A 24,892-nucleotide genomic window follows, 5' to 3' on the forward strand; every position below is an offset into this window, starting at 1 on the left:
TATGTAGAAATAAAAACTAACATGGTGTCTGGATAGGTGTCTTCAATTTTTATACAACAGTGTTTCAAATATGTTTATGTTATGTATAAGGGTAAATAAATGTAATATTTAAAGCAGCAGACCTGAAACTTTAGGAACTACCACTGTAGCTTTCCACTTTACTATAAATCATACAGAGCATGAATGGATGTGACGGCTGAACGTGACACCAAGAGTCAAAGTTATACAAAAACAAAGATGAACTTATTAAAAAAAAACAGAAGTCAGTACTAATGAGGGGAAGTACTTCGACCAAACTGTCTGTGGAGTTGCATTGTGGGTAATGTAGTCCCCAGGTTTTGTCAAGGAAGAAAATGGCCATAGTGAGTCAGACATTGCTATAGGAAAGCAATGCTTAATCGGTGGTCTTTTAATTATGTAAACAAAGGATGTTTGCTTGATGACAAAATGGAAATCATAACACCTGGATGTTTCTCTGATACATTTTGTCAGTAGACTAGTTTAAGTTCACTTAGGTATTTTATTCATGTGATTTTTCAAAAACTAGTTTTTATAATTAATGTTTACGTGAAGTACAAGAAAAGTTACAATTGAACATAAAACACTCAAGAAGAAATAAAAGAGGAGCAAACAAAGAGAATTTATAATTATCATTTATAGTTCATGGTCATTTTCCTCATACTCATTCCAAGTACAGGTCTCCGGAAAGCAGAATTGACTGACAGAATGACAGAATAAACACAGAACAGTTGAAATGGAGACTTATTTTGAGCTATTCTCCTCTGGTTTTGCATCAGTCCAAGCACACATTAGACAATCTTATAATAACACTTGGAAACACACAGCAAGTTAATTTATTTTAATCACTGTCATCATCCATCATCATCATCGTAGTTGTCGTCATCATCATCATCATCATTTTCTTGGTCTTCATTCTCACTCATGTAAGTCAGGATTGAGGAGGAGGCAGTGATTCTTAAAAGAGAGCCACACAAGTTGTCATGCCACGCCTCTCTGCCATCAACACCTTGTGCAGTTTTTGGGAACGGTTAGGCTACTACTGGTCCGGGATCATCTATCTCAGGTTGGCATTTGTATAAAAACTATATAGGAACACATGTAAAACAGGGGAGAATCAAATTATTATCCAAATGAAAGAAAAAATGCAGATGTCTTCATAAAATCTTCTATGTCTAGCAACACTTAATAACACTTATGTCTTCTTTTTGTGCTTTTTTTGTTTTATTCCAAAATGGTTGAGGAGCCATTATAGTTTGCATCATCTATACAACAGGCTATAAAACACCACTTTGTCACAGTCCAGAAAGCACATATAGATGTGGTTGTACTGTATATAAACATATGTACTGTAATAAGATAATTTTGCGTGCATGGCTCCCAAATGATCACTTTAGAGACATCCCCCATGATTCTGAGGAAACTCTCTCCTTTGAGTTCACACGATGTGAAGACGAAGGCCTCCAGATTTTTTACTGGCACAATGGACATAGTTCTTCTTAAAACATAGTTTTTCAAAAGAAACTAGTATCTGTTCTCATATTTGCACTGCATCAGCCAGGTATTAGTCTGTGCCGGCCATCACTACCTCTTCAGTGAGTACTTTGGCGGATTCCTCGGAAATCCATCAGGTATTTTTTCTTTCTTTCTTTTTTTCTCTCTTCATCCACAGTAAATGTTTGGCGTATTTATGTATGCATTGTGTAATTTTCTCTAGAAAAAGTCTCAACACAAACACAGGCAATGTATATGAAAACAGTAAGTGTGTAATGCTGATTCTCCCTTTGCAAAGTGCATCAGCACCTCTGTTTACCAGAAACAAGGGAGTTGGATCACATTATCCTGGCCTAGGAAACAAGTCACAGATGGGTTAATGTTGTTTGGTTGTCATGTTAGATATGTATTCAGTTCATTTTTAAACTGGTCTCCAGAGCCATTTTTTCCATCAGTCTCTTTCTGGACAGTAAATCCTTTCCACTGTCTCGAGGGCTTGAGTCTAAAGAAATTAATTTTTTTATTTTTCATATTTACTTTTCAGAGCATTGCCTTATAGGAAAAAAATGACTAAATAATGTTCATCTTTGTTATTATACTGTACACATGTTGATGTCCTCATTTGTCTTTTCCATAAATGTTTAAATTGGTCTGGCAGAGACCACAGCTTTGACAATCACACGTAGTACTCCTTGTCCTTGTTCTTCTTACCCTTGCTTGAGGTTTTTGCGGTGTTTACTGGTTTCTCTTTGACAATGGTGCCGTTGGACTGCGCCGAGTTGCTGATGTAGTTGCGACTCTCGTCTACGTGGTACGAACCTTCGTCTCTGTTCCGGTATTTGTACATGGCGTAAAGCAGGATGAGAATACACAGCGCCGCTGCTGCTACAATGCCAACCACCATCCCCGTCGTGCTGCTGGACTCCCGGAAGACCTCCGATGTGCCTGGGTAACCCTTCGGTCCAGTGCCGGTGGGATTGGCTGCAAAGAATACAGAGATATGATTACCACAGAAGCTAACACAAAGCTCTATCTTTTAGATTTCATCATTATTACTATGACTGGATTTTGGGTAGTGAACGGATGCATTTCGTCTCTGCGTTTGTAGATCAATATCGAAGTTTAATGTTGAATGATAGTACAGACATCATGCCTCAAGGTTGCTGAAGGTAAAAGTAGATGTTGGCTGATGGGATTGTCTTTCCTGGCTAAGAGAAGAGCATGCAGTTACACAGTGAAGCGACAACAACAATGTCGATCATTACACAATGGTAAGCATTAGAGGGCCCCAATCAGATTCTGTCTAACTTAAACAAAACAAATGAATACACAAGTAGAATCTGAATTCTAATGCCTTTCACAATCCCATATGTATGCAAGCTAAAACTGTCAAAAAATAACCCTCAAAGTGAAATGAGACACAAATACTACTATGTGGATTTTCTTATAAAACTCTTAAACACAATATTTTACATCTTTTGACAGTTACAAAATCCAGAATTACTCTAGAAATTATAGTGAAATGCCACCTAGTGATTCCTGCAGCACCCTGAAGGAATTCCAAGTATATCTTAGAACTTTTAATAAATATAGCAGCTGGACATTTTTGCAGACTTTGCTTTAAGTATATGCCATTTTACCTATCTAATATACTTGTCAGCAATATAATTCCTGTATATCATTATTCTGATGATAATCACTGCATTGTAATTGTTCATAATATGGGAGAGTGAAAAAGCTGAGGTGTTGTAGGATAAAGAGATTTGCTAAATTCAGAAGAGAAGCTGATAAGAAGACTAACGTGTCAATGATGCATATAGAAGCACAGTTAAGCTCATAGCTCATTATATGTTTTACAGCACAGTCATGAATGAACAGAGCACATTTACCAACGTTCTATATATCCAAGCTCCATGACTGTATCACATAGTCTGTGAAAATAAATCTTTCCGAGAGAAACAATTGTTCTATTGACTCAGCAGATTTTGCCAAAGGCTGTTCCCACTCCTGTTCTGAAATGGTGCCATTCAATGGAGCATATTCGGAAAACCCGTCAGCCTCCTGATATTATTCAGTCCTCCTGGCACGTCTCTCAGTGTGTTTTTGTAGCAGTCATCAATTCTGCTTAAGCCCTCTTAGTTGCGTTTGTGAAATCCAAACACTCTACACTCTGGTTCTGCTGGATTGTGGCAAAAAATATTTGAGGGATTTACAGCTGGGTTCAAATGATAGTTATGTACATTTACACTGGACAAACTAACAATAACAACTGAAGCATAAGTAGTTGTGTTGCCCTGTAGGTCTGAATTATTTCCCGTGTTGACTGGACAGTAATGTTAAAGGTATTCAGCAAGCTTTGCAGTATTGCACTTTGCTGCTGCTCCTTGTCCTCCACTCTGAAGCAATATATAGACCACTTTTTTACTCCCTGTAAAGGACCTTTAAGCTGGTTTCACACTGCCATGCGTCAACTGCCCTTACAACTGCCTAACTTCAAGGACCTTTCCCAAAAAAGCAGATTTACAGCGGTTACAGCCAGAAGTTCAGACCTGTGAATTCTGGGTGGCAGAGCAACATCTGTGCTGTTCACATGGGCGGCAATCGCTTTATACCCCTACCACCGTGATCAGAACTGTTTCCCCTCTGCCGAATTACTGTGTGTAATGTAAAACCAGAGTGTGTTAGCATGGTCAAAGTCTGACGTCCAAACGAAGAAAAATGTCAGACTTTGTGCTACAACCTTGATTGGCACAAGGTTTGTCAGCTTTAGTTACATACTGTATGTGTTTCATATTTATTAACACTTTAACATCTTATAATGGTTTTACTACGTTTCAAAGTAAGTCTGCATAAGCTAGCAAGACTGCTATAATAGCTCAATGCATGCAATCTTGTTATTCTTAATGAGCAGGTAATGTTTGCTCCACTAGTATATTTACAATTTTGGATACTATTATATAATAATATTACTAATAATATATAGATATGTATTTTTTAGTAATGCTGCAGTGCCATATTCTATCAGGACAATAAGGATGCTTATGTTTATATTTTCCTTCTTTAGCTCTAACGGTGTGTTCACGGAGCCAAAGTAATTGAAAAAAACTTGTATTTGCCATGACATTAACGCTTTTCTAAACCACAAGTTAAAGAGTTAGACATTCATCGTTAGATGGGGTTGCTATACTCCTCAGCATACAGTAGTACTTATTTTAACACTCTTTTAACACTCATTTTATACTAAAAATTAGGGTTAAAAGATGGGTATATAAGCTCTTAATCATTAATACCGTATACATTACTATATACTATAAAACTATAATATTGATCTGAATATTCATGAACATTCATGTGAGCAACAGTGATTTGATCAGTCATCAAAGTGAATTTTGTGAACGCTTTCCATGAAATTTGATATTAAAATTCATTTTTGCTGTCCCACATTTCTCACTACTTTTTTTTCGAGAGTATTTTGGTTTTAGAAAATAATTGCATCTTCAGCTTTTACATCAAACAAGCTTTAAAAAGAAATTTCACTTTAAAACAAGAACCACAACAATGTCTCTTTATTTCCGTCCTTTGATCTTAGCCAGTCAGAGTGATATTTCCACACAAATAACTTTCTTCTTAAGCTAGAACTCAGTATCCATAGTAGTGAGCAACTCTCTATCCATCTCTTACATCAAAAGGAAACTATATGGAAAACAAAATGTTGCTGCCATTGAAGTCATAATCACCTTGTCTCATCTTATCAAATACTTATTCTATGACAGACAAACTTCTCTGAGCAAAGAGGGCAGTTCTTGTTCTCATTGTATAAAAAGGTTTTCTCCCTGATCCGTGAAGGACAGACAGAACTATTTGGATACAGCACATCCCAGTCTACACACTACTTTCTCAATGTCGAAAAAACACAACATAAACGTGAGAGTTATATGGGGGGTGGGGGTTTCGGCGATGGTCTGCCTGTCCTTTAGATCACAGCAAATACAAGCAGCACTATGCCAATGCATGCATGCATTGCATGTTTTTCTTCTTCTATTTGCTACGGATCATATATACTTTACATCACAGCTAACCATTCTTCAAACTATGCTAATTTATTTTGGATTTTTTGATGAATTTTTCTTGGGATCTATTGGCTTCCAATAATTTTTTTTTTTTTCATTATGATAATGCTAGAATATCTTTGATCTACCACAGTAAACATCAATTCTACTTTGAGTTTAGCTCATGTTACATTATGTTAAGTATGCATAATTCTTAGATGAGGAGCTATAACAATTTGTAAAAATTACACGTCCTTCCACTTTGGACTATATGTCACTTCTATTTCACTGTTACTTTTGTTAAATTGAAATATTCGATAACACTAAGAGCATGCTGCACTTTTGGGGATCGGTTCTGCCAGTGAATAGGGAAGTGATTACACATCAGCATAGCCCACTCCATATTCTGAAAGGTGTCCAAGTTATAACAGCGCTCCTCATGTCTCTGATAGCCCTCTTCACTCTCTCTCTCATGAGTCTCACTCAGTGTTGATGGCTTTAGAGATAAAGTACTTCTTTGATTGCATTCATTTCTCCTCTTGAGTGATTGAGCTTAATGTTCACTGTTTGTGAATGGGGTAATATTAGCTAATGGTCCATATAGCTGGCCCATATGTCTATCTTAGGTGTATCTTGTTCATGCCATACCTAAAGGGCATGGAAAAGTGTAAACTGTAAAGGGCAAAAGTTATCTAAGCTGTCTGCCAGGAGAAGAGATGCTGTTGTTCATTGACATGTTTTCCACCATGGTTAGACTGATCAGCGGCTCAAGTATGCTCCCAATGCCAGCAGACATTCAAGGGCAAGTGGAGAGAACCACTGGTGGATTGAGTGTGACTGAGCGTTGCAACAGATTAGCTCTGCTTGTGACAAGCCCACTTATCCTTGCAGACAGGTGTGAAGAATGCTCTTGCCTTGTGGGCAAAAGCCACTGGTTGACACGGCTCTTCCCCAGCAAGCCATTGTGTGGGCATTAATGGTGAGTTACTTTCATATTTGCTATCTATCCTTTGTTCAGGGTCAAAAAGTTGAAAGTGTAGATAACATAGCAGATTGATAGAGGAGAGAGCTCTCGATGTGGCACTGAAGGGTTGTATTTGAGTATTCCTACAGCAAGGTAATGGAGTTGGAAGAGTTCAGGAGGCAAGCGGCCTCAGCCTGCTATATCACGAGCCGTGCGATAACAGCACCATGGTGCACTGTGATGTAACACCTCTACCGCTGGGCTTTGCTATTTCCTCTTGCTTGGATCTGTTGATTGGCTCCCCCCAGTCTGAGTTCACACAGATACTTTATCATTTGGAGACCCTCAATCAACTGACCAAAATTTGTCTTTCATTCCTGGAAAAGTCTAATAAAGTAAAATAAAATAAATAGCCTATATGATCTTCAATCAATTTTACATTCACGCAGAAAGATTCTAGCCAAAACTTTAATAATTTCCTGCAAAATCCAATTTAATATCTTAACAAAGAAAGCTGAGTAGTGACCACTACTTAAAGGATTAACACTGCATTTAGCATAGTGCTGACACAGCCATGTTTTGTCCAAAAAAGATTAGCATTCATTACAGCTCATTAGCTTTCATTTAGCTTCAGCAGTGTCTATCAAACAGCCACCTGATGACAAGCGGGGATCTTTCCTATTCCCTTAGATTAACTGATACACCTGATGAAATGCGGCTCATTTGTTAATGAGTCTGGCTGTGCACACTGCACCGCTTTCCCTCAAGATGGGTTCAGGCAAAGTAATGTGGCAGACACAAGGCCTTCGAGAAAGCCTCATAAGACCTCAGTCAAAATGCATCTGCCTGTCTGTTCATTAGCACTCCATCACCTCAGAATGAAGGCACATAAACTGAGAAAGAAATAGCGCCTGAAACAAGTGTTTAAAATGATGGCTGCTCTTATACGCGCTACTCGAGCGTACCCAAGGGTAAAATTAGACATGGGGGAAATGACCTTAAAGTGGTGCCTAGCTTCATGGCAGCATGGCGGGGGTGCACTTGTGAAGCGATAGAGGTATGCTCAGGGGGGTTCACTTTTGAAGGATTGCAGTTGTGTAAAAAGTGCCAAAACTACTTTCTCCTCTCCATCTCATACCAGAGCGAGACTTAAATTACAGTATCACGTCCACACTATCATAGAGTCCTTACTGTTTTCACAAGGACAACAGTTAATGTTTCAGTCATTTGGTCACAAATCATTTGTGTTCACCAAGCCTTTGCAGAGATTTGTCTTGAAGAGACGCGCAAGAAAATAAATAAAGAAGCATAGATGATCTTATATATGACCCTTATCCATGAATGATAGTGAAAACAATTAAATAGCCTGGCCAGGAATCACATTCACCATACAGAGAGGCACTGAAGAGTGCAATGACATGAGCACTGAGAATGGCTTGGCTTCAATGTTCTGGTAACTGCAGGGTTTATTTGATAGCTATGTTTGAGTTCCTCTTAATTCTACCTGGATTCTACAGTGTGAATACACGAGCTTGGAGATATTAGCGTAGGTGCAATGGAACGTGTCATTTAAAAGCCTGTGAAATGCCCGATTTGATTCCCCTTCTTTTTGCCTGACTTTTTTTTTTGCCATGTGCTCTCAAGGAGAGGAATGGGATCAGAGATTCTACACTGTCAGGCGGGATTTAAATAAATGGTCCTCTTCAAAGACTATTTTTCCTCATTTGTCTCCAGCGAGAAGGTTCATTTGTTTGGTAATTTGTAACAGTGTGAGCAGGTTGACGGGGGCCACGGATGAAGGAAAACACAGAGAGCAGAGCAGGGGGGTTACTTCAGGTGTGCGTGAGGCTTGTTGAGAGGTAATGGAGCAACCAGGATTACTTAGGATATATTGAATGGACAGACTAGGCTTGACCTTTCATTAACTGGTGGTGGTAATGGGTCCAAAAGAGTTATAGAGAGTACACATGGACGATGCTTTTTCATAAATGGATGCACTATGGCCATGCCAAGTTTAGAATCAGGAAAAAATACTTGAAAGAATTAAGTTATTTTTTGTAAAAAGGTAATGAAAGGAGAGGTTGTTTGAACTCGGCCCTCTGCAACCTGCTACAGTTAATAAATAGAGATGAGTTGAGAGGTGCATTGTGCATCTTTGAGCTTAAGAAGGTGCGTCTGTGGGACGCCTTCAGAGCGTCCCCAGGCTTAATTGGCATGCTCGGTGACACGTTGCTGTTATCCAGCCAGATTACTGTTATACCATCTTCTTACTTCACATATCCAGCCGTAATCATAAGCTGTCAGAGCCGTCATATAGTTGGGGATCAGTCTGCAGACAGGTCACTGTATCAACTGCAGCAGAGCCAAAACACTTGTTAAATCCCTCTTCCTCTTTAATCATCTGAGTGTCCTCGAGAAGTGATGCGAGCCATCCTGTTCTTGTGACATGCTGGCAGCATGCCTGATGACAGCATGCGTGTGTGAGCCTGAAGTGGCCCTGCTCATGCTGATGGTGGATGATGAACAGAGAGCTGAGGGAGCATGAAGTGAGGTCCAAGAGCGAATTATTAAAAGGTGTCTGAATTAGCAAAGTAAAAGGTATGGTACAGTTTAAGCCTTTGCCTAGAGGGGCTCCACTTAAAGAGGCAAGATGAAAGAAGGCGGCTGAGCTTACTCGGCTTGAACGTCAAGTCTGGAGTGCGTCTCTTGATTAGATTCCTACATTCCGGTTACATGTTCTTAGGGTCTATATTTGTGTTATATATACAGCCGACCTGTAGCTACACAGGAGCTTTCCATTGCACAAAAGCTTAATAGTTTTCTGCAGAAGATAATCAGATCTAAACTACAGACTCACACTGTGTTATTTAAAACTTTTGACACAAACTGTTCTGTGCACTGTGTCTCTGAAGTGTGAAAGCGCTCTTTTTGTTAGTTGTTCCAATATCTCTGCATATTAATCCCAAAATCACATCTTTTTAATCAAACTAGTGGCTCAAGGAAATGGTGATCAATAAAAAAAATGATGTTCATTGTACTTGGAAATATATAGTTTAAGAAGAAGTATTTCATTCTGTGAAAGCTAAAGTTTGTCTTTTACTAGAGACTATTTCACATTCTCAAAGCAACATGATGACCAGCATTATGTGATTAATATTCTATTTTTCTGACTTGGAAAAGTGCAAATTTTAGAGTTATTTCATACTGTCGCAGGATCGAGAAGTCAATTAAGAAAAATGCAGTATTTAAGTGCATTTTACTGATTGGTCAACTAGGAATTGGTGGGTAATATTTCTATGCCCTAGCTTACTTATACCATTAACATAACTGACCTTTGGCTGGGCTTGCTTTTCTTGGAAAAGCAAAGTCTTTCATGCCCTACTTAGACTTATAAACAGACACAATGTGTTAGCATCAATGTCAGCACACCCAAAAGACGTGTGGTAGAAAAATAAAAATAATTGAAAATATAAATACGGTGGGATCAGTAAAGAGAAAGACTGACAGTAAGTGTGAAATCCTGTTTTCTCTCAGAACACACTCCATTTTAAATAGAATGTAGAAAGAAGACTTGGATGGCATAATCCTCACTGAAAGAGTGCAGAAAAACAAAAATGGCAGAATTCAATGAGATTGTCTGCATGAATTGACAAAGTATGCATTAACAACAGCAATGTGTTTTCCACAAAAAAAGCATGCAATGTACTTGAAGGTCATCAGTGTTGTTTGGTGGGCATGAGTTGTGATCACAGTCAATGAGCATCCAGTCTTCAGAAGGGTTTTTCATTTGTTAAACCATCTCTGCTAGTGGCAGTCTGTTGGCACGCAAGGTGCATGCCAGTGTGTTCAGCAAAGGAAGGAATGAACACACAGAGTTCCAGCTGAGTATGATTGAATAACCTAGGGCAGTGACCTCTTAAGCCAGCACAGTGCTCTTAGTGTTTCATTAATCTCACAGCTACTTTTAAAACAATAATTTACTCTAATTATTTTCCCCTCCTGTCTGGGTGCATTCCAGTCATTGCCGTTGGGTTAAAGAGAGTATTCATTTGCAGTCTGATTTATTGGTTTACTCTATGTATTGTTTCCACACCCATAAATTAGATCTATTAAAACAAATGTCAAACACATTAGTAGCGGCTACAGTATTGTCACTGCAGAATGCTTGAGGATAGAAAAAGACAAGAGAGCATAGAGAGAAGAGGAAACTAGAGATAATTAACCTTAACCTGCCTATAGGCAATCTACAGCGAAGGGCTACTGGAGCTGAGAGTAAAAGCACTGAAAGATTATTTGTGAAATGTAGAAGGGTGCATACTGTATATCAAAACTCTTACTGAGGCTGCTGGTGTGTACTTACATTTGACAAGGAGCCCATTTCTTTCATAAAAAATCATATTTCGCATGACTGAATGTTGCATAATTAATGATGGTGGAAAATGTGTAAACATATTAAAGATGAACATCTGGCTGATGCTGATGCAATGTTAGGATAGATCACCCTCCTGTGCCCTCTGCCCAAGGCATCATGCATACTGGGGTTTGCTCTCCAGTAACAATTATGGGAGTGTCATTTTGGCATGGTATTATGAGTATTCCTTTTAAAGAAAAATGTAAATGTAACAAAACAGCTAGCAGCAGCTAGCCAGCTAAAACGGAGAATTGTTGTTTTTACACGTCCGTTACATTCAAGCCATTGCCAAATTAGTTACTACAAAGCTAAATAGGACTATCAGCTCCACACAACTCTCTCTCTATTCCTCAGTATGGCCATGTTCAGAAGATTGTGGCGTCCGGTGACTTTCCCATGCAGAAACTCAAGTGAAGATAATTACCTCCTCTGAAGAGTCCATCATGTTTTTTTAATCCTCCTTGTCCTCCTGCTTGTATCATGTGGACGTGCCGACAGTTTAGTTGTCATTACTTAGAATTCCTCATGGGGATGACAAAAACTACGCACTATAGTTTTAAAATAAGCTAACTAGCTGCTTACGGTAGCTTCATACTGTACTTACCGTACAGACACATGAAAGGGATCAATCTGCTCATCTAACTCTCTCTATCGTTAAGTATATTCCATTTTTTTTGCAATTATTACTTCAACAGAATACAGCAATACTCATATGCTTAATATTCAAATGCAATTCTAGAAAAACCATACAGTAATACACTTGGACCCAAGGCTCAGTGCTCTGACAATATTACTGTAAATAGAAATGCTCACATTACCAGTATATATTTTTCATTACTAAAAAATTGTGTTATAAAATAATCTCATTTGATGAGTAGAATTTGATTAATTTAAACAAATACGGAGGACTAGCAGCAAAAACACCAAATGATCGGGAACAAAGGCATTGGGTGTAACCTTGGATATGGGTCACTGTGCAGCAGCTGCCCTCCATCAACAGCCTGCATGACGCCAATGAAATGAAGCAGGCAGGTAAGAGACATCCGTTCTATCTGACCCCATGCAGCTTGGCAACAACCTGTTCTATTAACTTTCACCATGAAAACTGAGGTTGGTACTTGAAAATCAGCACCGAGCGCCACCTCGGGAGACTGTTCATGAGGCTATTTTCACACAACTGCGCAATTTTCTTCAGCTGATTAGCCAACACTTTATCCTGGCCTTTAAATGAACAATCTTTTTTGTGTGGAAAGTGTAGCATTTTAAGCTAAATGTCAGGATTTATATAGTATTTCTGTAACATCAGACTTGCCCTTAAAGGCATATTAGGTTATTATGCAGCATATTGCGAATCTCCTGATAAAGGTGAGGTGAGATCACATGGAAGCCAAAGCACTTGCTTATATGCACACTCCCCCAACAAGCCTCCCATTACAGATCAGATGTGTTGCAGCAACATGGGTCTGTGTATTCCTCAGTGGTTTCCTGAACCAGGGGGTGTGAGATTCAATTTGCTGCAGTATGATCTAATCGGGTGATAAGCTCTGCTGGTACCACTGGCTATCCATGGTTTCCGGAGGTAAGAGAAATAAAGCATGGCAATAAGTAAGTTTACCCGATTGATGTCACTCAACAGCTGATACACAGAATGATCTAGAGCTGACCTTGGGCCAGTGATAGCTCACATAAAAGTCTGCTTCAAAGCTCACCTCTAGGGATCACTTATGCACCAACATCTTCCTGTATACATCTGCTGTGAAGCCTGAGCGCAAGGTTGAGAGAAACACAGATATCAAGAGTGTGCGCATCTGGTCTCTGCTTTTGAGTTGCCAGACAGAACAGACTGTCAAGGTGTAAAATAATATATTATTGGTGTGTTAAAAAGAAGTTGGCTGAACAGTAATATGAGAAAGTGGTCCTTTATCAGCAACAGTGGATCCTTTATGCACAGCAACCCCGTCTGAGATGTGGTGAGTGCTTGGCAGAGCGTGTGAATCGTTCTGAATGTAGATATTAATCAGGATACGGTGTTAGACAGCTGCCACCCTGGGAGTCCGCAGCTCTGGTGTCAAATCCCCTTCAGTGATCACAGAAGGAGAGGGATACTCTGCTCTGGGAGTGTGCGTCCCTGAGCATCACACAGTTCGCGACTGATGTTTTGGCAGATGCCCTTGTCAAAAAATATCATAATGCAAGCTGCTAGTGTGAATCAGTGCACAGACCAATCTCCTGTGGATGATATTTGACAGAGGTAGCAGATGTACATTGGAAGTACCTATTGTGATGCTGCCGAATGGGAATCTAACGTGCGGTATGAGAGTTATAGGAGGGAGTTACTGTGGCAAAAGCTAATCTTGCTAGTGGAAGGCCAGAGGAACAGGAAGAGAGACAGACTAGAAAGTTGATAGTCTTTGCTGTGAGGCAGACATTAATTTAGTGGAGGTTTTATGACCACATACTGATCGATAACACATCTAGATGGAGTGGTGGGCCTTGGGTCTGGACTTAATTGTTCTCAGTGCGTCTCATCACTTCAGAATGCATTTGAAAATCCTTCTATTCAAAGGCGGGAGCAAGGGTTAGACTTAATTGCCTTCCGTGTGTAGCAAGGTAAGAGATTAAAAGTTTGCCCGTGTTGCAGGGAACAAACAGATTTACAATTCCAATTTGTAAGAGTAAAGCTGATAAAAACAGAGTAAAAAAAAAGTGCTTTATTTGTTTAAATATATGAGGACTGTTACAACTGTGGACTAAAATATTTTGTATGTTTTATGAAGAAAAAACACCTAATATGTGTGGAATTTACGCAATCGTAAACTCCAAAGGATGTCACATGCAGCTAACGTGAACAATAGTACATGAGAAACAACAGGGTTAACTCCCACTGCTCGCTGTAGAGCGTAATTAACAACAGTGGTGACCCTCTACACACTTGTGTAAAAATCAGCCTTCACACTCCTCTCTGGGTTTACCCTCCTTGATATCATGAGTTGGGAGTTATGTTGGTCTGATAATTACTTGTGCGTTGTTCTGTTGTTCTGAGAATTCTTCTGTTTGTGCATTAGCAAAAGCCATGAGCTGACAACGACAAAATAGGTGCTCAATTAAAACATCGTAATAACAGATGCTATGACACATACAAAACAAAGTAAGCAGTGTGGAATTTTAAGTTATGCATGCAATTCTCACAGACAGAGCTGTTCTGAAAAAAGTGCTGATGTTGGGTGAGTTAAATCTTAATGGGTGGAAGCCAAATAATCTATTAAAAACAATCAGTAGCAACTAACTGAAGAAAAAGCAATTGATCACATTACAGAAATAGTTTTGGGAAATGTGCTTTTTTATTTGCCATAAGTTACATAAGATGATTGATATCATGTCTGTGCAGTAACTATGATTCTAGAACCAGAAGCTGCTTAGCTTAGCTTACCATAAAGACTGGAAACAGGGGGAAACAGCTAGCCTGGCACTGATCAAAACTTCACTAATTTTAAGTAATGTAAATTATTATGAAATAAATAATGTTTTAATTAGTGAGCTTCAGAGGTGATTGTGTTGTTGCCTTTGTACAGAGCCAGGCTAGCTGGTTTCCCGTTTCCAGTCTTTATGTTAAGCTAAGCGAACCAACTGCTGGCTGTAGCTTCTTATGTAGTGGACATATATAGCAGTGGTGTCTATCTTATCTAAGTCTCAGCAAGAAAGCAAGGAAAGCGTATTTTCCCAAAATGTTGAACTATTGCTTTAAACGACTGTAGTTAAAAGGTTAGCCTAGCTGACCTTCCAAGTTCAGATTGTCAATTGTAGCTTGAGGCTATCCAGAGAAATAAATGAAAAAAATGTCTTTCTTGTAAGTTTTACTGCATTCATATTTTACTTTCCTGTACATTGAAATATAGAACCAGAAAAAAACAAACTCTGTGGCAGGATGGAAGCTTCCCAGACAGACCTAATGGACAGCCTCCGGCTTGATGTGTCATGCAGTCGATGGTAGCCAGAAGAACAGCAGCTCGGCCTCTGAGAAGTGTTCAAGCTCTAACTAAAACTCCAATCTGCTCATTTAAACACTGTGTGTTAGCCCAGAGTGTCTTGGTGGGGGTGGACTATGACACACAGAGACACACTGACACACCCAGAGAGAAGTAGAATAAAAAAGAGATGACTAACCTAACCCACCTGAGCTCGGCTCACAGGGATCAATGTCCTCATCATCACTCGGACACTCGGCTGATGCCACCAGCAAGTCGTCGGTTGTCTGAAAAGAGAGAGGCAAACAATAGAGTGGTGAGGGCATGAAATACTTAGCTGCATCAATGGGGTAAGATGGCCCCCCCTCCTCCGAACTACCAGTAGTGGTGCTTCCAGAGGGTTAGGTTAAGAAGAGCGCGGCAGATGAGATGTGAATCCAGACAGCTACACTCTTTGGCTGCTGGATTTATCTGTCAACACTGTCACACGCTGCCTCGCACTGTAGCAGCTGCTACACTGCTTTCAAGGCACTATCCTTACAGAAATGAGATCTGATTATTGAGCAACGGTGAAGGCTAAAGTTCACAGCACAATTGTCAACTTGCATGCTCAGTTTGTGCTGCAGTGTGTGGCTTTGCATAGCCCTTCAAGGGCTTGTTAGGATCCATCACAAAACACCTCTGACATTTAGAGGACAAGCAGCCCTGAGGGCTTAAAAAAGAGATATGAAAACAAAGGGCAGAGCAGCAGAGGTTTCAATCAATATTTCCCTCATTTCTTTCGATGTGATTCAGTATCACTTTTACATAATGAGCATCCAAAATAAAGCAAAATCAGGGCATATGCATAGGAGCTTCATTACTCTCCTGCCACATCTACTCTAACACCAAATCCATTTTAGACTGTTTCCAATACACTTTCTCACTCGCCAAACACAATACCCTCTTGGAAAATAGGAAAGGGCAAACAATAGACCAGAAAAAGTACAGTGTAGAACATTATACTGCAATGTTCTTTTATAGTCGTGCTTCAGGCCATTTGATCAGCTCTGCGTTAAAGGTCATTTCATTTAAGCATGGCAGCCTCTTCAGGGCCGGCTTAGATTTTCGGTTATGGAGCGCTGCTAAGCAGAATAACCTGATGCTATATATTTAACCTTGCACCTCTACTTATCCTCTTTGTACTAATGTTTTTAATTCTCAAATGCACGCGTGACAATATTTATTACACTTATATTTTTTTATACTCTGTGTATGACAGTAACAAAATTAAAAAATAAAAAGGGGTGAGAAATGCATTAGGCCTCAAAAATGAAGATGGACTTGGGAGTTTTATTCAATTTGTGCCATTATTTCACTGATGGTTGACAGTGCTTCAAAATATATCTGCAAGTTGGATTAGTATTGACTCATCTTAAGGAAATTAAAGGTGATGTCATTTTGCTTAACATCCATTTGGATGCATATAATGCAATTTTATTGTGACTGTAACATCATTTTGACATTCTGAACACGGACCAACATCATCTTTACATAATAGACCTGGAGATGATAGATCAAACCCATTAAGGGAGTTGTGGCGGAGGGCCGTTTTTGGTGCATCTGTGCTGGGTGAGGCCCGGGGAAGCCGTCCAAATGTATATTTAATTTGCTGTGCATGAGGCTGATATACAGTGTCGGCCATCCAGATGGCAAAACCGCCAGATCCTGAAGTGCCACATCCATCACTTCAGCCTTGTGATTTGTTTTTCCTGGCGGGAGATCTTGACACTCTGCACTCACTAGCAGAGGTACGGGAATCAAGGAATCAATACTCCCTCTCTCTTCTTCCCACCTTACCACTCTCATTCTCTCTCTCTCTCTCTCTCTACCTCTCACATCCTCTCTCTCTCTTTCAAGCTGTCCTTCAGATTTATTTGCAGGTGGAGAAGAGGAAGCAGTGTGATTTGAGTGTATAGATGTAGGTTAACTCCCTAAAGAATTACCTGAGTGGAGGTGTATGCCCGTTCATATTTTTATGTTTCTGTCTCCTCATTCAAGTCAGAAAGCTTCAACTCCATTACTACAGTGAAATGCAATTTTGAATATGGTTATTTGTTCATCTCTTTATAAGAGAATCTTTGATTATATAATTGAAAGTGCAGACATCGAATTCAGTACTTTATGGGATTAATGTACAATTTAAAGCTAGGATTCATCATTTCTGTTTTGACTGTAAAAACAGGAGAAAATCATTTATGAAAGGTCCGACCCTTAAAAATCTACATTATATGGACATACTGTAATAACTGTGAGCTTATAATTGTGTCATTCGACTTGATTGAGATTTTCAAATAAGTGACAGGGAACCATGATATATACTTTCATATCAACACCATGAAATAATTTAATTTCACCCTCCAAGGACAAAGGTTGTGAGTAGATGTGTTAAGTGTTGCTAAATTGTGCCTGTAAGCTACCTAAGTCCAATCTGTTTTTGATTTTATTAAAATATCAACCCTATGCTATACTTTTAAATGAATCATGTGTGTGGAGTGGATGTAAGCCTCTGAATCAACGCTAAAATGAATTTACGTGTTACTGGGTGCAAGTCTGCCAGCCAGGATTAGTGTGTAGGTCAACATTTTGATGTGGTCATGACCTGGTTGAAATCCAATAACATTACCAATTCATGGTGTCCTTCTCCAACACTTGGCTTCTTTTTCACCCGTGGCAATTCAGTGTGGGCTATGTGAGGGGCTTACCATGCAATTTAGCTACTCTGATGAAAACTGACAGGTAGCTTGGCTGGGATGTCTGAAAAGGACACTGAAATCTTAGGGATATCTTTTCTAAAGGAGGAATAACACAGAGTATGCATGTGGTGATTTGGACACCGCTGGGATTTGACTTCAAAATAAAAACAAGGTTTCTTTTTTTAAAGTTTTCCAGAAATACTGTATGCTTATGGCAGGGTTCATTAGCTCAGCACAGTCAGGTTTACTGATGTGTAGAGCATCATGCCCACAGGAAAGATGCTCCAATAGAAAAGCAAATAAACACGATGTACCTGTAGTTCATTTTATGAAGGTACTTCTAAAATGCTAAAAGCAAAGGCTCGCGGCTTGCAAAGCATCATTAATCTAGCGGTAAAGTGCTGAAGCCATGGTGAACCTGAAGCACAGCTCATTTATCTGGTTCTGCTCAGAGCAGCAGAGAGCATACTACTATGAGATGTACTGAGAAAACCTGGGGAGACAGTTGGGAGTATGAAACACACGCTAATGGAAGACGAAGAGATAGTGTAGAGAGAAACCTGTTTTTAGTGTTCATACAAAATGTATGAACATGTTCATACTCTCCAAGTACAGTGTCATTTCAAATAATTTAGGTGTCAGGGGAGTTTAATATACAAAGACAAGAAAAGAAAAATAAATCGTAGACCTTATAGCGAAGTAAAGCTATCGACTGACCTTGGCTCGTGCACTAATTGAACCATCAAAGGGGATGTGGACCAGGAAATTCCAACCTGACTCAGCCAAAAGCACCCTGGTGCTTTCTTTAGCACTGTCATGCTGCTTTTCGATCTCTGACGATTGATAATGGTCCTCCTTAATGAGATGTCCAGGCCAAGCCGCGGTTTGCATGCATGCTTGCTAAAGCTTAGTCAGCAGTGTCATTCTGCTGGACATCAGGTTATGTACAACTCTACAAACACTTATCTGCTCCCCACTAATGCTCAACTAGACAGTGTCCATTGCCACTCTCTAATAACTACTGTAAGAAGTAGGTGGCTCTATTATAGTGCACTACATTTCTACACTTCTCCTCAGAAAGCATATTGTCCCCTCTTAATCGTGGCAGGGAGAGGAGGGCAGCTCTTCAGAGAGGATGCTGTGTGCTGCTAACCCGGTGCTCGAGAGCAAAAGACACCTTCCTCTGTGATAACCTGTCGGCATGTCTCTACGGAGGGCCGTGGGTTTTCACATTGTTTTCTCTCTGGTCTAATTTGATGAATGTTCCCTGGCACACAACATGTCTCTTTGGAGACAAGCTGAAAGTCAGGAGAACACTGAAGGCATCTGAAGGGTTTATCCGAAGCATGCCTCTGCTGTCCCAGTAACGTATTCCACTGAGGATGCTTGCTGTTTTCTTTTGCCTTTCTGTTCTTTCCATAGTAAGCCCTGTTTTCCCCCCACTATAAGCTATTTTCGCAAAGCTCTCTCTCTCTTGTTTAATTGCTGATCGGTGACAATAATAACATGGATTTTTTTACTCAATGTTTGTAATCTGTTGCTCATTAAGATCTGTAAATCCCAAATGCTGTTATCAGACAGTAAAGTTCGGCTTGATTGAAATATCAAAAAGAAAATGCTGTCAAGGAAGACGACAAGGAAGAAATCATTGATAGAGGTGGACTGCACAAAAGTCTCTCCAACCGAGAATATTTGTCTGAATATTGTAAAAACACAGTTTTAGAATGTTATATTGTCTTTAATAATCTTTTATTCTAATCTCACTTTATATGCCAACAGGCAGGTTTTAGAACCATAATGTGCGAAAATGTGATTTCAGGATGTTTAGAAGACCTAAGCATAATGTGTTTCACTTACAGATGGACTGTGTTCACTGAAACATCAAGGACAATAATTAAATATATTATATTTGATCAAGGGTATTTCTCCACCAATAATGATGCTCAGAATAGTTATAGAAAACATTTAGTATGTTTGTGTATTTTGTACTTTTTGGAAAGGAAAAGTAGATATTGCATCCTTTTCTACTTATTGTTTTATTTAGTTAAATGTTAAAAAATCACTAACTGCCACAAGTTTGGTCAAACTGTACTTCGTATTTTCCTCATGTTTCTTTTATTTCCATTATCTCATGATAATCTCGGATAAATCATATCAAGGACTCCGCCAACGCTATAGCTAAAACATTTTTATGTCTTGTCTGTAATTGGCACCAGCCATTGAAGCCAAAGCTCCAAATGCCTCTGTAAAATCAGAGCAATCCATATTCTGTTCCTGCTCCAAACCCTGTGCTTATTTCTCATGCTGGCACTGATTTACAACAATAGTGGCCTGCTAGTGTCCAGGTCTGACCAGAGTTTTAGTCTGCACAGACTAATTGGGAGGAGTTTGTTGTCCTAAGCTTCACTCCTGCAGCAACACATCATTAGTGTGCCAGTGAGCGAGAGAGAGGGAGAGGGAGCGAATGAGGCGATGGGACGGCAGATAGAAACGGCTCATGGTTAGAAACGGGATGAATTTACCCATGGCAGCTATCACACTGCAGCAGCAGCTCTTATCAGAACGCCTGATGACACCCAAGTATCTAACTTAGAACCCTGGAACTAGGTCGATGTTGATGAATAATTTAGTCCCAGATGCTCAATAGATTCCGACTGAATAATGAAGGTGTGAGGGCCTCTATGACTGGGAGTTCAGCTCAGTGTGCCTGGCCTTCGCCCACACGCTTCCTACTGCTGGTCTGCCAAGCTGTCAACATTATGGACTCACACAGACACAGACTTAAGCAAGGATGGAAGACAATGGAATGACATTATCGCTATCACTGCTACAGTGATGGATTTATATATATATATATATATATATAAAACATGCTTATCATGCTCAAAACTTATAATATCCAAGACATCTTGATTCTCTGATGTGAGGCTTCATGGTGGCACAACAGATTGCCACTGCGACTCAGTAGAGTAAGTGCTGAACAATAGGGAACAAGCAGCCGGGTAAAAATGGAGATATTCTGCAGAAGAGGATTTACTTCAGATTCTGCGATTCTCAGCAAATGGATCAACAAAGATTCAAAACAGGCACTGCCAAAAAACTTCAGTCAATAAACAAACCAAAAATATATTCAAAAGAGCATCTAACACCAGGTGCTTCGTTAATTTTCCGGGAAATGTATTGTTGCGATGTTACTAAAATATTGTCAACTAAGTGTTTCACTGAGCAAGGCGTGTTACTGTCATCTGTATAGCTGCACATCTGTTCTCATACAAAATATAATCAATAATAGCAAAATCTTGTATCAGAAAGAAAAATAAAAAAATATATAACTAAAAAGATAACATTTGGAGAAATAATAGGCATGGTTGAGATAAAAAAAATAAAAAAATAAAAAACGTGTAGAAATTGCTTGTTAGTATAAGCCTATTTTAAAGCACTGCATTGACATAATTATATGATAAACAAAACAGTTCTCACAACACCAATCCTGACTTTTAGGACTCCAACAACTTTGATGTTAAGGAACAAAATGAATGATGAAAAAGGATCAAAGCTGTCAGTAATTACCTGAGCCATATGAGCATGCCACTGAGTGCATTCTGTAGGTAGTGATTCTTCAGAGCACCTGAGAATTCATGGAAAAAGATGCTGGCATTTCTCAAAGGCAATTAAGTCAGAGTAATTGGTATCTTCTTCTTTCTCCTTTGACTGGCTGTGTATGCAATAGAGTAAAACAGGCCGTGGTGGACAGCTGTTTTCACTTGCTTGCTTCACTTTTGCAAGTTATGAGACACCATCCCTTTTGGGAGAACGCTTTTGCTTTATTTAAAATGAAGCAGCTGTTGCTGCAACTGGACCTCAGGCAGAGTATCAAAGTGTCATTAAAAAAAGAATGGTCGGAGGCTCTGCATCTTCTCCCCTGATACCCACATGTTCCTGTCTTGCTATACATCTTCCTCAAGGCTTAAGTCACTGCACCCCAGACAGTCTAACAAGGCGCTGGGAGGCAGCTTCATACACCTGGTACACCCACAGCATGCAGTGTGGAATCATACAAGCACAGTTTCACACAGAAACACAGACAAGCCCAAGACAACTGGTAATGACATTCAATTTCTGTTACACGTGAACAGTCTGGTGGATTTAATCTGTCCAAAAACAGTTGTTCGTTAATGCGTATTCTACAGAAGAGCACTGGATTTCATTATTACTGGGGCGTGTAAAAGTTGTTGCTAATGTGAAAGGGGTGTTAACATATTTCTCATTGTGGGAGTAAAGTCAAAGGAATGAACACAGTTAAACCAGCATATTTTGTGTCTAATAATTAAAGAAAAACAATATGACTTGGGAATGACTGAGCAGTGACAGGTCAATTGCTAACTTGGTGCATAGGCCCAAAAAAAGCTGCTGCTATGTAAAATGAAAGGCTGCATTTGAGAGATTGATACAAAAGGGACAGGTAAGGGCTAATGTAGGAGTGTAAAAGTGTACTGTACAAGAAGTTATGGATATAAGGTAAATACAAAGCTGCTTCAAAATTTACACATGCCTGTGCTCTCATTAAACACGGTCTATCTCGGGGGACCTGAAAACACTGCTGTGTGAGGACTTCTTTTAATGTGGCTGCTTCAAGGTACTGCTGCGGCACTTTGTAGATGTTTCTCAAGTCCCTTACCTACCAGCTAATTTTCCAGGAACAGTCATCCACATGGCCTTAATACAAATTCAACATTTAATGTGGTATTTGAAATGGCTCAGGCACCAGGGTAACTGGGAAAGTTGTCTGGCTGCGTGGGAGGAAACAGTCCATTTCTCAGTCAGTGCCTGCGTAACACTATCACTATGTCAGTCACTGACTTAGAGTGAACCATGTGTGACTGGTGCCCAATTAATCTCCTCATACAACTCGAGACATTCTGTGTGACGGATGACAAACAGTTATTTAGATTTCTAATTAAGCATGGTGCTTATTATTTATTACTGGGGACATATCAATAATGTGCACACAATATGGGCGAGTGCCTGTGGTCACCTCACAGTGCAGAAAGAGTGCACATCGAGCGGCTGCCACGTAGGACACAGCTTTAAGAAGATTACACAGGAGAAGGCTGGATGCCTTCTGTTAGCTACATGCTCTAAATGATAAAATCTTAATATGAAATTCATAACACTATCTGCCTCCATCTACCTCCTACGCTCCCTTCCCCCCCTCTTGTTCTTTCATTTCTTCTCTCTCTTGCCTATGCATAAACACTGCTCCATAGAAGTATATTACATGGTCGACTTTGTCCCTCCCCCTTATCCCTGCTTTCACACTTCTTAGATAAATGAAATCTTTCCCCTCTGGATGCCCTGATATTTTCGTTATCTGAAATCGAATCTGGAGCTCTGTGTGCTGTGTCTGTAGCTCGCCTTGGTAGTAATCTGGCCTGAGAGCAGAGAACTGCCCTGGAGGAATATCATACACTAAGGATAAGCTGGGGAGTGAGGGAGGAATAACAAATACCAGAGAATGGCTTGTAATCATGGTGCCTATGTAATTCTTCATCTTCTTATTCCTTTCGCTCAAAATCTATAAATAGATGACAAATATAAGCATGTGTCTGTGTGTGTTTTGAGAAAGAGAAAGCAGGAGAGGAAGAGATATGTAGCCTGGCCACAAATCACTGTCTTCCTGACTTTACCTGCATCTTGACATGCAGTCCCAGTCCCTCATCAAGTGACAGGAACAAATTTGTCATCCTAATATAGATGCCATCACTGCTGAGATGAATGTGAGCAGGCCTAATTCCCATGTGTAACGTTTGCAAAAACATGACATGAGGAAAGAGGAAGAGAAGCTTTGCCCTACAACAGAAGACCAGGTCGCCTGTAGCTCCCACAGAGCGCCATCATAATCAGATTCCTGTCCTCCAGGTCTAGATGTGTCATTCACAAAGGGCCAAGTGCTATAAACAAATGAGCAATGCTCTTGTTCAGTAGAGTTGAAACAATAGACACAGTAATAAAATTCAGGGTGGAAATAAATTGTAAAAAATCTTAATAATAGAAAGCCTAAATTGGCAGCATTTATGGCGTCTCCCAAGGAAAATAGATTTGTTATCATCCATCCCTGTGGCAGTGTTGTAATGCCAGACTATTACATTTTTGACTGGAACTTCTGTGAATTATTTATAGATACTGTTTTTGTTTAACTTCTTTTTTCTTTAAAATTTTGATTCAGCTTTGGACTTGCAAAAAGATGTTTTAATGGAATAAATCGATGTTTTGTGATAATATGCTTATTTGCTTTCCTGCCAAGAGTTAGTGGAGAACATTTATACCACTTTCATGTCTGTATGCTAATTATGAAGCTACAGCCAGCAGCCACATTAGCTTAGCTTAGCACAAAGACTGGAAACAGGGGGACACAGCTAGCCTAGTTATGTAGATAACAAAATCCACCTACCTGCAATTCTAAAGCTCACTACTAAACACGTTTTATCTTATAGGTTTAATCCATACAAAAAACAAAGTGTAAACACAGTAGCCTAAGTCGCTTCTTGGAGTCTCTACTGGTTGTCTGGCAACCCTAGAATCTCCTGTAAAACCTTTTTACACGTTGTTTTTTGTACGGATTAAATAAACAAGTAAACTTGGTAATTATTGAACTTAGATGTGCTGTTAGACAGACTTTGAAAAGAGCCAGGCTAGCTGTTTCCCCATGTTTCCAGTCTTTGTGCTAAACTATGCTAACTGGCCACTGGCTGTAGCTTCATATTTACTGTACAGATGTAAGTACAGTGAACTAAGGCATGGATACCCGAACCGAGCCCGACGGGTTCCGACGGTACCCGACGGGCTAGGCCGGGTTCGGACAGATATTTAGAAATTATGGTTGGGTTTGGGTCGGGCTCGGTCACATCAGCGCGATATGGCATTTGTTGTAAAATGGTGCGGTGGCTCCTTTAAGAGAGCTCAGTGCGTTTGTAAAGTGGGCAGAAGAGAGCTAAAGAAAGAGGAAGCAGACGTGTAGCTGCGACCGAGCAGAGTTGGTGGAATAAGTTTTTTGTACACAGTGTGTGTGGTGTCCGAGATGAACCCCAGACTGAAAGCCAAGTTCATTTATTTGCTCACCAGAAACAGGATTTTAACCTCAACGTTATTCATTTTATAACTTCGGCCCTGGAGGTAACGACTCTCCCCTGATTTTCTGACCACGGTCGGAAACAAAGCAATCAGGAAAGGTTAACACATTGAACATTTTAAATTAA

General features: G+C 39.7%; 1 protein-coding gene across 6 annotated transcripts in view; it reads right to left on the bottom strand.

The window, feature by feature from the left end:
• Positions 1-645: 645 nt before the first annotated feature.
• Positions 646-24,892, bottom strand: part of LOC144532596 (neurexin-1a) — a 272,440-nt gene continuing 248,193 nt past the window's right edge. For 3 of the 6 annotated variants that reach the window (XM_078273444.1, XM_078273447.1, XM_078273449.1), the window contains 2 exons: positions 15,110-15,188; positions 646-2,493 (listed from right to left, as the gene is read on the bottom strand). In XM_078273444.1, coding sequence (XP_078129570.1) covers positions 2,189-2,493; positions 15,110-15,188 — 384 coding nt within the window. In that variant the 3' untranslated portion in view covers positions 646-2,188. Of the gene's footprint in view, positions 2,494-15,100; positions 15,189-24,892 lie in introns of all 6 variants that reach the window. The other 3 variants (XM_078273443.1, XM_078273446.1, XM_078273448.1) reach the window with 1 other exon arrangement.

Source organism: Sander vitreus, chromosome 17 (assembly GCF_031162955.1).
Source record: "Sander vitreus isolate 19-12246 chromosome 17, sanVit1, whole genome shotgun sequence".
NCBI lineage: Eukaryota > Metazoa > Chordata > Actinopteri > Perciformes > Percidae > Sander > Sander vitreus.